General features: G+C 43.8%; 3 protein-coding genes across 3 annotated transcripts; 1 reads left to right on the forward strand and 2 right to left on the reverse strand.

The window, feature by feature from the left end:
- Positions 1-3,611: 3,611 nt before the first annotated feature.
- LOC120976549 (uncharacterized) lies at positions 3,612-11,392 on the reverse strand. Its single transcript, XM_045234686.2, has 6 exons — positions 10,969-11,392; positions 9,598-9,627; positions 8,782-9,014; positions 8,526-8,678; positions 4,036-8,439; positions 3,612-3,951 (listed from the first exon to the last, which is right to left on the reverse strand). The coding sequence occupies exons 1-5, from the start codon at positions 11,368-11,370 to the stop codon at positions 8,304-8,306; spliced, it is 954 nt and encodes a 317-aa protein (XP_045090621.1). The 5' UTR covers positions 11,371-11,392; the 3' UTR covers positions 3,612-3,951; positions 4,036-8,303.
- Positions 11,393-12,323: 931 nt separating this feature from the next.
- Positions 12,324-12,731, reverse strand: LOC141029187 (secreted RxLR effector protein 161-like). The gene has a single exon (XM_073506131.1). It carries the CDS (start codon positions 12,729-12,731, stop codon positions 12,324-12,326), a length of 408 nt encoding a protein of 135 aa, XP_073362232.1.
- Positions 12,732-14,713: 1,982 nt separating this feature from the next.
- On the forward strand, positions 14,714-15,106 carry LOC141029203 (uncharacterized). Its single transcript, XM_073506134.1, has one exon. The coding sequence runs from the start codon at positions 14,714-14,716 to the stop codon at positions 15,104-15,106; it is 393 nt and encodes a 130-aa protein (XP_073362235.1).
- The last annotated feature ends 891 nt before the right edge of the window (positions 15,107-15,997 follow it).

Genomic DNA, 15,997 nt, shown 5'->3' on the forward strand with positions numbered 1-15,997 from the left:
CCGAGGGATGTCCACCGGTGCTGGCAACAGAGGACAGCACATGAAGTTGTTGGCTGGCAGTGGCATGGCTCAGGGGTGTGGCTCAGGGGTGTCAGGTGCTGGCAAAGTTGTTGGTCCGGCGGATGCCATTCACGGGAGGCAGGCAGTAGAGAGGTCATGAGGGCAACATCAGGCTATAATATTACAGCAACGTTTGTTGCTCGTCTCCTTTTGGTGTTTACGCAGAGCAATGCAGTTTGCTTTGTCTGTATCTCCTCGAGGGAGCGGAACAACAATATTATCTGAATCGTGAATGAACTGCTTGTAGTTGCATATCGTCTACTGCCATGAAGGTTATGAATGTTTTTGCTGCTCTCATGTGCTATATATGGTAACCTTACTATAATCTTGTTGGCTGCTGTTTTGGGGAGTTCTCTTTATATTTGCATGTTTCCTGAACCTATTTGCGGTATGTTTTGAACTGTATTTTGCTTTTCTTTCAATCCATATAGTATATTTTACATTGTACATGAGAACTCTAGTTCCATTGTGGTTTCAGATAGTCTACATTATGGGAGAAAAAAGAAATAAAGTTCTCCAAAGGCAATAATATTACAGCAACGTTTGTTGCTCGTCTCCTTTTGGTGTTTACACAGAGCAATTGAAGTTTGCTTTGCTTGCACCTCCTTGATGAAGAGGAACAACAATATTATCTGAATCGTGAATGGACTGCATATAGTTGCATATTGTCTGCTGTCATGAAGGTTATGAATTTGTGCTGCTACTTGCCCATCATATGACCTTTAAAGATATCACCTTCTCAAAGTGAACGCACCTCCAATCAACTTGTGATACTTTACATGCTTTTTTGTATTAATGCATGTTTAAATCTGTGTACCATAATATCAAACCAGCTATGTTAGGTGCATGAGTTTTGTATCTCCCAATCCTACTCATTCTACCTTGTGGGGCAATAAAACATTATCCTTTTAACATCCCGTATTTTTTTCAGATTTTTCTGAAACTTCAAAACATTTTCTTCTCATGGTTTTCACCGAATGTTGGTTTCCGTATAATATTGGGAGAATATCATACAGAAACCAATATTCAATGAAAACTTCGTGAAAACCATATTTTGAAGTTTTGAAAAAATCTGAATATAATACGGGATGTTAAGAGGGTTATGTTTTATTGACACACAAAATTGTAAGTTGAAACACATTGCGAGATGTGAGCTATAAAAGGACAAATTCAGCCCTGAATAGTGACATTACCGTTGGACACTATTCAACACTGATTTTTTTTCATAGCTCACATCTCGTAATGTGTTTCAACTTGAAATTTTGTGCGGCAATAAAACATCATCCTCTTCACATCCCTTATTTTTTCAGATTTTTTTGAAACTTCAAAACTTCTTATGGTTTTCACCGGTTTTCACCGAATGTTGATATTCTCCCTATAGAGGGAGAATATCATTCGGAAACCAATATTCAATAAAAACTTTGTGGAAATCATATTTTAAAGTTTTGAAAAAATCTGAAAAAAAATACGGGATGTTAAGAGGGTGATGTTTTATTGCCACGCAAAATTTCAAGTTGAAACACATTGCGGGATCTGAGCTATAAAAAAGACAAATTCAGCCCTGAATAGTGACATTACCGTTCGGCACTACGATGATTTTGTCTTTTTCATAGCTCACATCTCGTAATGTGTTTCAACTTGAAATTTTGTATGGCAATAAAACATCATCCTCTTAACATCCCATATTTTTTTAGATTTTTTTTGAAACTTCAAAACATCTTCTTCTTGTGGTTTTCACCGAATGCTGGTTTCCGTATGATATTCTCCCTAGGTCTATTGGTCTTATATTCGTTAGTAGTGCGGAACCGGATTTGTAGCACCCGGGTGCTCCACACCCCTATATGAACATTAAATTCAAAAAAATACCGAGAAATTTGGAAGAAAAAAATCTGAGATTTTGGGATATCAAACCTGGGTTCCTGATCTACCCCCGTATGAAATTTCATGAAGAAATACCAGGAAACGTATTCGTGGCCAAAAAGACAAAAGTTTCCTATGTATAGAAAAAAACTGTTTGGATGGATTTTTGTTCGGACAGTATTTCCTTCGGGCGACGCTACGCGTCCGCCAGCGGATTATTTTCAAATATCCGCCACCTTCATAGCCGTTCGATCTGGCGTATCCATCAGCCCGGCTCTTTCCTCACAATTGCAACAAAGGCAGTGTTGCGGAACCGTTTGCACATATCTCTTGTTGCGGAAACTTTTGCAACAGAGATTTTGTTGTAGATTCTTTTTACCATTATCTTTTTTGAAACATGTGTGTCTTTGCGGACGGACTTCTGCAACACAGATCATGTTGCAAATTTTTTTTCTAATCTTAATGTTTTTGTAACATGGACGTTGTTGCGGGATGACTTCTGCAACCCAGATGATGTTGCAGAAAAAATTGGCATAGACACGCGTCCAGTGATGTAGGTCTTGGGTGGCTGATGACGGCTGCGCGTGTGGCATAACTGTAGTCGCTAAATGTTGTTCCTCTTGCAACAAGGCCTTTGTTGCAAAACATTATATTCTCTAATTTTCTGCAACAAAACCCTTGTTGCAAAACCTTTTCTTCTCTAATCTCCTGCAGCAAGACCCATGTTGCACAACCTCTTCTTCCCTATTTTTCTGCAACAAGACCCTTGTTGCAGAAATTGCAACAACATCTCGGACGCACCTAATTTTCTGCAACAAGGCGCATGTTGCAAAAATTGAGGGAGAGAGACATGCGTGGTCAAGAAGGACATGTGTCAAGCAAGGGAGGGGACAGACGCCCCGTGCTACATCTGCTGATTTGAAAAGATGTGGCCAGGCGTAATCCAAAGAGAAGATAAGGCAACACCCAAAGCGGTGTGCTGGTCCACTTGGACACGAGTTGCGTGGGAGGCGGCGGATGAACGAAAGAAAATCCGCCAGTTGACGCTGAGAGTTTCCCATTTCCTTCACCACGGATATGTTTTCTGGTATCTTTTCATGAAACTTCACACGGAGGTAGATTGAGAACCCAGGTTTGACATCCCCAAATTTCAGATTTTTTTTTAATTTTTTGGTATTTTTTACGTTTAATATTCATATAGGGGTGTAGAGCACCCAGGAGCTCCTGTGTATTTTCCTTAAGAGTACCCAGGAGCCTCATATTTTATCCTCCATCGTTTCTACATTACTCTCTTTCAAACAATGCTTTTGGTGTTCCTGGTGTACCATCTTGCTCTGATAGAAATTTCTATATTTCTTATTATTTGTTTTGAACTTCCAGCTGCACAAAGTAGAGATTAATTTTGATGTCCTTTGGTGGTACAAGTGTTTGGTTTCTTCCAAAAATACTTAAAGATCCAAAATTAAGATATGCTTGCATGATATGGTTAAAACTGAAATGGATTAGACAGAAGTAAGAATTGAATGTGTGACCCCGATGATACGAAGGTAATCTATGGTAGATCGATCCACAGAACTATGCATGTTCATACAGTTCCGTGGTTTACTGGTTTTAGCTTATTCTAGAGCAGACGGAAAAGGCACAATTAAAAAACAATGGGTACTTGCACCGGCAAGGCATGCCGCCACACCTCAACACAACCGTTTTTGGGATAACCGTAACACACAATCCACACAGCAAGTCTCAATTGCAGAGGTAACCAACACCTCAACACAACCGCTGTTATCCCACCCAGCAGTCTAAATAGACAATGCAGAATATTTCTGTAGTTTGGGTTACAGTTAGCACCTTTCAGCTCCAAGAGTCAGTGTGCCCCATTCTTCTTTTTCCAGGCTTTATATCAAGTACAGATAGCTGCAACCAGTATCTTCGCTTTTCACGCTTACAGCTCATCACGTATCCTCGCTTTCCACATCTTCGGACTTGTCATATGAAGTGCAATTCTTGTATACTTTCCAATGAGGGAGCAACCTGCAGAAATATAGAAGGTTAGTGCCAGCTCAAGATAAAACGAGCACCAAAACACAGGATCAAAAGATTAAGAATACTACATACATTCCCTCCATTGCAGCGGAGTTGATCAGCGAGGCAATCACGTCTTCCATGACCTCCGCCAAAAACAGTGCAGCTGTTGTCACAACTTCATCTTGTAACTTTACCAATTGCTCTCTGGGTTCACGCCTCTGCTCCTCTACTGGCCCATCTTTGCCCAATAAGACTGGCTCAGATGGTCTCCTCTTCCGGGTGTTGTCAGTCGTGTGCAGACCTGAATGTCTCACATACGAGCAGAATGACTCAAGAGTTTCATTGTATGGTTCAGGCAAAGGCCTGCCTGGTTGAGCAATCCCTTTGGTAGGATACTCAAGTACCTCAATAAGCAGTTCATTGTTGGAATTATTCACCAAGTCTATCCAACTTTTGCAATCTTCATCAGCTCCCCATTCCTGGTATTCCCGTGATGCCAACACGGTCTTGTACCAGGCAACCTCATCACCATCGTCGTGTGCTCGACAGCAGCTGTGTATTCCAGTGAACAGATACAGAACTGCTATTGGAGGTTTGAGATATGGATGATGAAGTACTAACTCATAGTGCTCCTCCAAGTCTGACCACTTGATTATGCTGCCAAGCTTTAACTCCTCCAGGCAACTCTTAAAGGCTATATGGTGTGGATTGGAAAAGTTGTCAACCCTAAATTTTGGTAGGATGATCTTGGGTATGACTCCAAGATCATTACAGAAAGCTGTCCTGGTATCAGCTGGTATAATCGCCCCCTCCCCAATTTCATACTGAGTGGGCTTCTTGGTAATGATAATCTGATGACCATTAATTACTTCAAAATCATCCATTGTCAACTGTCCGTTCCATGACCTGCCCAGTCTATGATTCTTCACCATGTTGGCCAGAATACCTGATAGTTCCTCACAGCCAAACGGAGAAGGCTTGACCACAAGCCTGTTGTGGCGATGAACTTCTAGCTGCTCTGTGATCGAAGGAGTGACCAAAACATCCTGTAGCTTCTCAAGGATGCAAATTATTTATGAAAACTATTAGGGTTTCAGAAATAACCTTAATTAAGAAACAGAAAAATCATAAATCAGAGCACTGAATGCAAACATTAGCAAGATGAACACCTAAAAAGGTGGTATAAAGGGGATAAAAGAAATTTCAAAAACACATGCTGCCTTAAATTGATGTCAATATATATGGTTACGTACAAAGAGGATGTAAGTCAACTGTTAAAAGGAAATCACATTCTATAAAGAAAGGCCAATAGCAATAGCATATAGGTGAGTGGACAATGCGCATACAGGAGGTATTGCAGGCTTTGCAGCAACCAACAAATTGCATGGCACAACCTTTTAACATTTTTAGAACCAACATTTGATAATAGTAATGACGTATGATTATATGATGCAAACAAAAAGCAAATCAAAAGGCAAATGAAACAACTTACCAGCTAGTCTAAACTTGATCATAATACTGAATTAGCCAACTGCCAAACAAATCACTGCTTATAAACAACTAGCTTGCAAATACTTCTTAAGCAGTCATTGTGATCTCAAAGTTTGGCCAACTAATTATTCATTTATTTGCCTTCCTTTTGGCGTATTCAGGAATCACAAAGGTAGATCATCATCAATCTACTGCTATATAAAAGCACAAAGGGTGGAGATTTTTAAGACATCTACAACGTCCATATGGTCAAATCCAAAGTTCCACATAGCCGGATGTTTAACACTAGCACTAACCATGATTGCCTGAATCGATAACCTGAATCCCTCCTACCCCACGTCTCATTATTTCTCCTGTCTCATCCAGTTTGACCTCCCGTCCCATGTTTCGTCTAATCCTCACACGAAAAAAATCCGAGCACATGAAAATATTAAATCGTGGGAAAACCATAAGCGCCAGGGAGCAAACACCCTCTATCACGCAAACCCTTCCCAGCTTCCTCCCGCTCCCAGAACAGCCGCCTTCCCCCTTTTCACATCACGATCCACCCGGGCTAGAACCGTCATCTCAGTCGCATCCAGATCATTATAACTGAAACCCCTCCCCCTTCCCTTTGCTCATCACCCACGTCTGCCTGCGGTGCACCTTGCAGTTCACATCATGGTTCTGATGGCCTCCACCACCGGCACCACCACCATTGAATAGCGAAATCCTCGCCTCCGGCTCAGTCACAACCCATTCTCCCGCACTCGCCTCCACTCTCTTTTCCTTCCCGACGCTCAGCTGGGGCACGCACTGTGTCCTCAGCTGCTCAAGCACACTGCCTCCGCAGCCACCTCCTAATCATGATACCACCCGCACACGGCACACGCCGTCGCCGAAGGAGGGTGACGGTGGTGGCTCCTCCTGCGAGCCCCATTGCCGAGAAGGACACGTCCTCCGTCGGTCGCCTCCTTTTACTGAGTGCCGGAAGCAGAATAGGCAGTGGAGCGGACAGCATGTTTGCCTGCTGCACCGGTCACGGCTGGGTATGGCTCCTTGACGACCTCCTCAACGACATGCTCGCATCGCTCCTCCGTGCAAGCCTCGCAAATTTGGGCGCCAGGTAGCTATAGAAATTCTATTTGCATTAGCTGTAAAATCAGATGTCTTAGTTGTTGGATCGGGAATATGAGCCGGAAGCTTGGGTGCTTCGCCTGTTTGGTTTAGAGCAGTTGCTCGAATGAATTTAGTGCCGATTCTGATGCATCACATTTTGTTGTCTGTTTAATTTCCTAGGCCATAGATTAAAAACGAAACAATACTTGGGGGGTTATACTGCCAGATTGCTCTGCATATGTGGTGACCAGCTTGTATTCTACTCGCTATTTAAAATTACCATGTTCCTCTTTTGTAGACACTCTGATCGTTAGCCGGAGCAATGAGAAGTCATCTGTTATGGTGTTACACATTCCTCACCTACAAATCTAATCAGTAACTAAGCATGGTGGCTTGGCTGCGCATGATTTATATACATAAGCATTTTTCTTATATGCACAATCGCCATGCTTCTCCCTTGCAATATCTGAAGTTAACATGTGTTTCGCGGATTTCTTCAAAGATTACATAATAATGCAATGAAGCAAAGCAGTACAAAAACATCTGCAAGAGCATGTTCAGGTTCAGTGCTACTGCTATCTAAACTGCCAATTCCCTGCTTAAGAAGGGTAAAGCACCGCAAAGTCCAGGGAGCAAACTCACTTTCAGATTAAAGAAGACTGAAGTGGATGGAGGATTAAAACACCCAATACATTCCCCTTGCAGCACAAGTTCAAAGAATACCAGTAGGGGGATGTACATCCACTTGACCACTTGTGTTGCATTCAGTTTCATGCGCTCTGAGTATCGGTGTGTCCGCTCTTTTTTTTGCCTAAATTATATTCTAATCTACCTAATTCTCTTTCTTGTAGCAGTACAAGGTTGAGGCGTGCACGGTCATATTCTATTCTACACCACCCAGTCCTCCAAAAATGGTGACTGCAATATCTTTTGTGGTTTTTGTTGGCTCATAGAAAACATAACTAAATGCCTAATCTGATTGTAGAAAAGGTTTATCTTAATTTCGCTGTTTTGCTGTTTCTCGATCTACTCATAAACCATCGGATCTATGCAGTGATTCATGCAGGTTTCTTTTTCTTTTTGAGATTTCAAAACAGAAAAAGACAAGAAAAATGTTCTATGGTAATGTCAACTGATGATCTAGCCACACCCCAATTCTTATCATATCGGATGACATCTGATTTGGTAATTAGAAAATACTTCAACACTTGATAGATGTTGCTTTATTTACTGACAGCAAGAATCAGTTGTAGTAAATGTACTCGGTCTACTCAAAGTAATATTTGCCATCCATTTGTTTAGGATAGTAAGATTGACATTCAATCATGTATGCTTCTATTGGCAGTTTTGATCAAATCTGCCAGCTAGCTAATGTCGTTCTTGTAAATTGCAATGGCAGCACATACCATGCTTCCTTCATAGCATCGTCATATGGTTAAGCAGTAGATAATTACTTGTTGCTAGATGTAGCAGGAAGATGGTTACTAACAAGGATCAAAGAGAACAGCAGCCACGCCCAATTTTGAAGAAGAGGGAACCAATAGAGGCAGCAGAGCTTTAAGAAGAACAACATACAGTGCACGTTGAGCGCATACAGCTGTTTTCTTAACTGGGTTAAAGTTAGCTCAATGGTTCCAACATGTGAGATTGTGTTTTTCTCCTTGGTGCTTATTCTTGAGACGTTTTTGTACAAATATAAACAGCATGCAAGCAATAGAAAAAGAATTCAAGTATATTCGTGCAAACATGATAAGGAGAAACTAATGCTTTCAGGTATGAGCCTCATACCTCCTGGGCATTTGAATATATTCTACCTTCAGCTCTAATATCTCTCTCTGTATCTTTACTTTGGCTGCAACGTATCTCACAAATTCAAGTGCAGTGGTTGCCAATTGTGCTGCCAACCTATTGATGAATGGGTTAGAAAACAATGAATGGGTTAGAAAGAATTAATACATTAGAAAATACTGAAATGCTGTTACAGAACATACCTATCTTTATTGTTAACCAATTCCCTGACCCAATCCTTATCATGGCATGTGGCCAGATGACTGTAGCGCACATGCATGCTACAGGATCCACATGAAGCAATTCCAATAGCTTGACAAACATAATAGTACGAAGCATCACCTTCCACTCTGAACCTGATCAAATTCATTATGACACAAAGGGATGATATATCATTAGACCAAAGGATGACATATATAACACCAGGGCAACGTAGGGCAGGGGACAAAACATAAATACCTTTCTAGAAACTGTCTGAACTTGTTGAGGGTATAGGAATCTTTCTTTCGATTGACAACAGCAGAAAATGGTATCTCTAACCCAGATGATCCGGATGAAGATGGGTCTTCACTTTTATTGTTTCCACCACCTACTTCTGAAGCAGTAACTTCTTGATGTGTTTCGTCCAAAACCAAGTTGTTTTCACTATCCACTTTAGCATTTCGAACAGCAGCTCCTTTATTCTCATTTTCCTGCGTATTTTTATTGCATTAGCCACTAGCAATAACCAGCAGCTTTTGGATGCATGCACTTAGACATGCGTGATTAATACTGCTGTGTACACACCTCAGGCCTTAGTATGAACAATGTATGAGGTTAACAGACTAAATCTATGAACCTATGAAAACCATCTTGCACTTGTTTGCATTTCAAAAATATAGTTGGTGTTTGCAGCAGTGATTAATCCAAAAGGAAAAAGGAAATCAATGATCAAAATGAGGTGTAAATAGAGGACTACATGATACTCCCTCCGTCCCAAAATAAGTGTCGCTGATTTGGTACAACACTTATTTTGGGACGGAGGGATTTACAACAATTAGACCAAACGTAACATTTACTCATAAGTCATAACAGCAATATTTTCTACCAAATGGAAGGCCATTACATCAATGGCCATAGCATTCCCTGGCTATGATAAATCCAAAAGATAAACATAATTACTTATCATACTTGGGTGCAAATAGCAGGACTACATGGTACTGTTTCTACAACAGTTAGACCAAATGTACATTTACTCGTAACAAAACATATTTTCTACAAAATTGGAGGTATTACCTCATCTTTTTGCTGCTGCGGTATCTCCACCTGCATATTAAAAGCATAACAAAGGTGAGTACACCTCCTTAAGTTTTTATCAAGATTACAGAAGGAAAATGTATTACAAATTAAATAATGTAAAAAGAGGAACTCTTAAGTCGACAACTTCATCTTGAAGTTAAACCAACTAAATGTTCATTCATTTTTCTCTATCAAAGGAGTGATAACTACAATGTTAAAGAATGTAATACTGACAACATGTAGATATTTCATAAATAACAGATAAGAATCTACTAGTAACAATTGAGTGCACCAAAGATGAGTAGAAATAGAAAATGTTGCAGCAAGCCATGGTGCCCAAAACAACAACGTTACGAAATTGAGTTAACACGAGAGTAGTCAAAGTTAAAGGCTGTATGCCACCGCGTATTAATACAGGCCGGATATTTCGTTCGGAGGGAGCTCCGATATGAGGGAGATATACGCAGCCTGCAAACACAAAATCCCAGCGCAAAATTTGACCAATCAGAATTTGGTCGGTGCGTGATCGTAAGGTGTTCGACAAGGTCATGGTGGTTGAATATGTTGTCGCTAAGCACTGTGCTGACTGCTGAGACACTGAAACTTTCAGCTAATCGGGTGAAGAATGTAGAAAAGCTGCCTAAATGCTGAGACACATGCATGCTCCAGTGATCTTGTTTATCTTAAGCTGCATGGATATCGAACATGCAATACTTTTATCTACATTTGCTTATCCTAGTATTACAAGAACTGACAGAACAGTAAGAAACATCAGTAACGGTCATTTGCAGGGTTCCCTAGTCCTAGGATCAGCCATATATCAAAGTATCTGAATTTCCTAACTAAGAACCTCATAGGATGCTGTTGTGAACATCCAAGCAGGTTGTAACAACCTTTACTCCTATAGTCCTACGTCATGCTTTACTCCATTCAACATTGTCAAAGCAAAACCAGTGTAATATAATTCCTCGTTGGCTATAGTAACACTAGATCATTTATTGGACAATCACTACATTTCTTCACTTTACAATAATGGGCTCACGTTAGAATCACGACCATGAACAAATATTCAGAAGAAAAATACAGAAAAATGGCACAGGTGGACAGTCACCGATTCAAGGATAAAGCTACGTGTTTATCTTATTGTGCGTGGATGACACCACGAGCCTGTGCGGCAGCTAACCAGCGACCACTTCCCGCTCCAATACGTTGTGTGCCAAAGGCCCAACTCGGAAAAGTTTAGTAATTCAGGTCCGGGTGAGACGATTGACGCCAAATCAGCTTTGTTTATTACTCTCCCGAGTGTCACTCAAACACAAATTGGCAAATACCTTACGTAAATTGGGAATCCGTGACTCGAAATCGTACCTCGGGAGTATAGGAGGGGAACTGCTTGTCGAGGACGTCGGAGAGCTGTCGGCGGACGGGCTCCAGCTGCTCTATAATGGATTCCACGAACCACCTCGAGTACCGGAGTTGTTCCCGCGTTACATCAAGGCGAATGCCTTTCGCGACCGAAGCTTCAAGCCCGGAGATGACCGCAAGCCTCTGCTTGTACGCATCGATCCGACTCGTAATCGGCCTCAGCCCGGGCCTTACCAGGGGAAGCGGCGCTCCTGCCGCGCCGGGTGCGAGGTTGGCGACAACCAGCAGATCGGAAGCGTACGAGTTCTCATTCCGCGCCCAATGCGGGGTTGGCGGGAGCGGCGGAGGGGGGAGGATGCGAGGTCGAGGGGCGAGAAGTCGTGGCTTAGGGTTTAGCCGCCACATGTTTTTGATTTTGGGACGAACTGGTTTCGAGGAAGAGCTTATGTTCTCTTGGGAAGAGAGAGGGATGGGGGGTGGTGGGTGGAATCGGGGGAGCTCCTATACGGCGCTGCAGGCGCCGGTTCGCGCTCCTGGCGCCTGCAGCGCCCCACGAGGCCCCCCACGCTGGGCCGGCCCAGGAAACGCGCAGACTAGCGAACGCAGCTCGCAAAAGGAAAAAACGCAAAAAGTTTTGCTTTCTACATGTTTCGAACTCACCACGTCGACCACGGGCAAGGAGATCGATTGTTGGCACAGTCCCTGTACGTCGATGCTGCCCGTTGAAGTACTTTCTCAACAAGGTTCCTGGCCGGTCCTTTTGGCCACAGCAACGCGCGTGTAGACTACAGACGCCTTAGTATACGGTGGCACACACACGTACACAACTGGTCTAAGTAGGCAGGCAGGGAGGTGGATGGATAGTTGACGTACTAGTACATGCACATGCACGTACAATACAACCAGCCACTGGATCGATTGATCGAGGCGCTAACTCGCCGAGACACACGTACGTACGCAAGAACACGAGGGTATGATGGCTACGGGAGCGTGTCGCTCCCGATTGTTTTCTCTATTGATCTGAGTTTTGATCTGAGTTGGTTCTATTACAGGGGAGGTTACATGGGTATTTAAAGGAGCTAACCTAAGCTACCACAAGTCCTACTCGGTGATTGAACCTAGTCCGTTCCGGACAGGTTTTCCGCATCGTGGTTAATTCCAACCATCACCCCCTAAACACGATGTCCTTACTTGACAGTTTGACAACTGATCCTTCGCCGCATCTTCATGAATTTCTGTCGTCCCAAAGATCTGATTAGGATATCTGCAAGCTGGTCATTGGTACAAACATAGTTGACGTCAATCTTATTTTCTTCCACGCACTCCCTTAGGTACCGATACCTCGTATCGATGTGTTTTCATCTACCATGATGACACACTGGATTCTTCCACAGAGAGATTGTAGACTTGTCGTCAACGTTGAGCACCACTCGTTCAGGTTCCTTGCCTGTGAGGTCACCGAGTAGCCTTCCTAGACAAACACCTTGACACACCGCGGTTGCAGCTGCAATATACTCCGCTTCACGAGATGATAATGCGACCACCTTCTGCTTTTGTGATAGCCAACTCACTATGCTTCCTCCCAAGAAATATGCCACGCCCGAGGTACTCTTACGGTCGTCCACATCTCCTGCCATGTCGCTATCACTGTAGCCACGTAGCTCCAGCATCTCCTTCTTCTTCTCTCTCAAATAGACACAACCGAAATTTGTTGTCCCTTTGATGTACCTGAGTATATTTTCAACAGCTGCCCAAAGTTCCGCCATGGGTGCTTCCATGAAGCGACTCACTATGCCAACAGAATAGGCCAAGTCCGGTCTTGTATTCGTGAGATACCTCAGCTTTCGGACCACACTTCTATACTCCGTTGCATCAACCGCGGGTGCTTCACTCTTCTTGCTTAGAACAACACAAGGCTTCATCGGAACATGACTTGGGTTGCAATCTTCCATGCTACAACTTTCAACTATCTTCTTTGCATATGCCTCCTGACATAGTGTGATCCCCTCCGGCTTTTGTTGTACCTCTATCCCAAAGTAGTAACTCAAGAGCCCTAGATCAGTCATCTTGAATAGCTCCTCCATTCGTAGCTTGAAGTTTGCAATCACCTCTTCGTCTGCTCCAGTTATCAATAGATCGTCCACATAGATGCCCACTAACAGACGATCCTTGCCTTCACCTCACTTGTACATAGCATGCTCTAGTGGCGCTTTCTCAAATCCAAGAGAAATCAATGTACGATCAAGCTTGATGTTCCATGCTTGAGGAGCTTGTCGTAGCCCGTACAATGCCTTGCGTAGCTTCAATACCTTGTGTTCCTCTCCTTCTTGGATGTACCCCGGTGGTTGCTTCACATACAACTCTTCTTCTAACTCCCTAGTCAAAACGCAGAGTCCACATCCATATGATGTATCCTCCAAGATTCTTGAGCCGCAAGAGCTATAAGTAGCCTCACCGTGTCCATCCTTGCAAGTGGAGCGGACACTTCTTCGAAATCCATACCTTGGTCTTGCACGTTTGGTTTAGCCACGAGCCTTGCTTTATGCTTCACCAAGTTCCCTTTGGCATCCTTCTTGACTTTGTACACCCACTTGAGCTCTATGGCATTATGTCCGTTGGGAAGATCCACAAGCTCCCATATCTCGTTGTCACGGAATGACCTCAACTCTTCATCCATAGCACGACGCCAACACTCTTTCATAATTGCGTCTTCAAAATTTTCCGGTTCCTCGATGTGCAAACATCGTTGCCCTTTACTCTTCATCTTCACCGAATTTATTCGAAGCGCTTTCTCTGAAGAGATGTCCAACACAGGTCGTTCCTCTGCTATTGGAGAAGATACATTTGCTTTGAAACCTGCCAAAGTTTCTTTTTCTGGCAATTCTGGACCCATTACTCCGCTTCGTGGGCGTTTCGGCCCGTTCAAACTACTTAATGGAGTTACCGGGTTGCACCCTCGTAGAATGCTCCGTGGAGAATCTTCAGCCCGAGGTACTCTAGCTCCAGTACTGCTTGCTGAGCTGCTATGTCCCTCTTTTTCTGTACGTTGTCCATCTTCTAACACATCCACATGGCCATGACCTTCACGTGGTGATGAGCACTTCTTAAGGGAGCTAGCTGCATGCAGCTTATACTGGCCACCACCGTCCTGCTTGTTGGACTGGCCGCTCAGGGTAGCATCCTTGCCAGCAGCCGTAGCGCTCACTGCGCTACCATGCCGGGTTAACATGGCTGGTTCGAGCTCTCCTGGCTGAGCGCCGTTTCCTTCTGGATACTGGTTGGGCTGCACCATGTCTCTATACGAGTTCGACATGCCCTGGCTCGTCACGCCATCCTCAGACGAGACACCCGTGCTCAATGCCGCTCCCGCATATGTTTTTCCTGATGCGTCCATACCGATCCGTCTTGCGCCGTGAACTTCTGATGTCACAACTTCGCCTTCTTCTAGCGTGATCACACCATCATGCATTGTGTCGTGGACTTCTGGCACCATGTCTTCGCCGTTTTCGAGCGCGACCACGGGCAAGGAGATCGTGACGGCGGCAGCAGGAGCACCGATGCCGATGGTGGGGGGATCACAATTCCCCCGTCTGGATCGAGAGGACTACGCACTATGGGCGATGAACATGGAGGTCGCGATGGAGGGAGTTGAGTTCTGGGAAGCCGTGGACCCCGGCGGTGCCGAGTACGCGAAGGCGCGGCGAAGTACCGGAAGGATCATCAGGCGTTAACGGCGATCTACTCCGTCATGCCGAAGGATGTGCTGCAGCACCTCATCGGAAAGAACTCGGCGAAGGAGGCATGGGAGACCATCAAGATCCTGCACCAGGGTCATGACCGTGTCAAGGAAGCACACCTTCAGTCCCTGATGAGAAGCTACGAGTGCCTGAAGATGGATGAAAGTGAGACGGTTGATCAGTTTGCCTCCCGTCTCAAGACCCTCGTCAACGGCATACGCAGGTATGGTTCAACCCTGGAGGAAGTTGCGATCGTCCGACGATTTTTGCGCGCCGCGCCGGCACGCTACATCCAAATTGTCACGTCGATCGAACAATGTCTCGACCTAAAAACCCTCACGGTTGAGGATCTCGTCGGAAGGTTCAAGACCCATGACGAGAGAATTCGTCTCAATTTCGGCTAAGCGGAGGCGAGTGAGCACCTGATGCTGACAAAGGCGCAATGGATCGCACTGTTGAAAGAAAAGCAAGGCGGATCCACGAGCAGTGGCAAGAAGAAGGGAAAGGGGAAGCAGTGCTCGGCGAGAAAGAACTTCGCCGACTCGGACGACGAGGATGCGCCTGCACCACCGAGGAGGAAGTTTGACATCAGAAAAGTGAGATGTTATAATTCAGATACATGCTGTCTATGTAAACATCATGGCATGATATAATTCAAATATATGATTTATATACTAAGGAAGTGAGTAGAGGGCAATCGCATATATGATGTGTCAACTAAGGAGATGGCATTCAATATCGTGTATATGATGTAAAAACTAAGCATTGCAATACAACATATGCATGATATGAGTAATATAACCCTGCCAAGTTTGAGCATACACCTCAGGGGGATAATAGGACTGGTCATCTGCCTCTGAATCCTCCTCTGAAGAGCTATCTGTAACCAACAAGATACCTGCTTCACCAGGTAGCATTGTCTGCTCTGAAGACCTTGTTTTCACTCCAGATTTATCCATCACCAATTCAAATGGCTGACACACAGGAAGAGCCGTTGAATATACAAACATTGTTGACAAAAGCAATGAGAAATACAAAAAAAGGACGGCATGATATAATTCACATATATGACGCTTGGCTAAACAGCATGCATTGCATAATTCACATATATAATGCCTTGCAACAAGATATCATTGCATAATTCACATATATGGTAATTAGACACTAAACAGGTGGCATTCACACAAAGCATGTCCAAACTAAGCAAATGACATAGCAATGCAAGATACCATACACACGATATGAGCAACATAACCCTGCCAAGTTAGAGCATGCACCTCGGGGGGGGGATAGGA

Source organism: Aegilops tauschii, chromosome 1 (assembly GCF_002575655.3).
Source record: "Aegilops tauschii subsp. strangulata cultivar AL8/78 chromosome 1, Aet v6.0, whole genome shotgun sequence".
In the NCBI taxonomy this organism is placed as follows: Eukaryota; Viridiplantae; Streptophyta; class Magnoliopsida; order Poales; family Poaceae; genus Aegilops; species Aegilops tauschii.

Excerpts from the sequence above, each read along its gene's own strand:
- LOC120976549 (XM_045234686.2), bottom strand. The coding sequence starts at position 11,370 with ATGTGGCGGCTAAACCCTAAGCCACGACTTCTCGCCCCTCGACCTCGC. Across the intron at positions 9,628-10,968 it reads TCCCCTCCTATACTCCCGAG|GTGGAGATACCGCAGCAGCA; the intron begins GTACGATTTCGA and ends TTTAATATGCAG. Across the intron at positions 9,015-9,597 it reads CGCAGCAGCAAAAAGATGAG|GAAAATGAGAATAAAGGAGC; the intron begins GTAATACCTCCA and ends AAAAATACGCAG.
- LOC141029187 (XM_073506131.1), bottom strand. The coding sequence starts at position 12,731 with ATGGCGGAACTTTGGGCAGCTGTTGAAAATATACTCAGGTACATCAAA.
- LOC141029203 (XM_073506134.1), top strand. The coding sequence starts at position 14,714 with ATGCCGAAGGATGTGCTGCAGCACCTCATCGGAAAGAACTCGGCGAAG.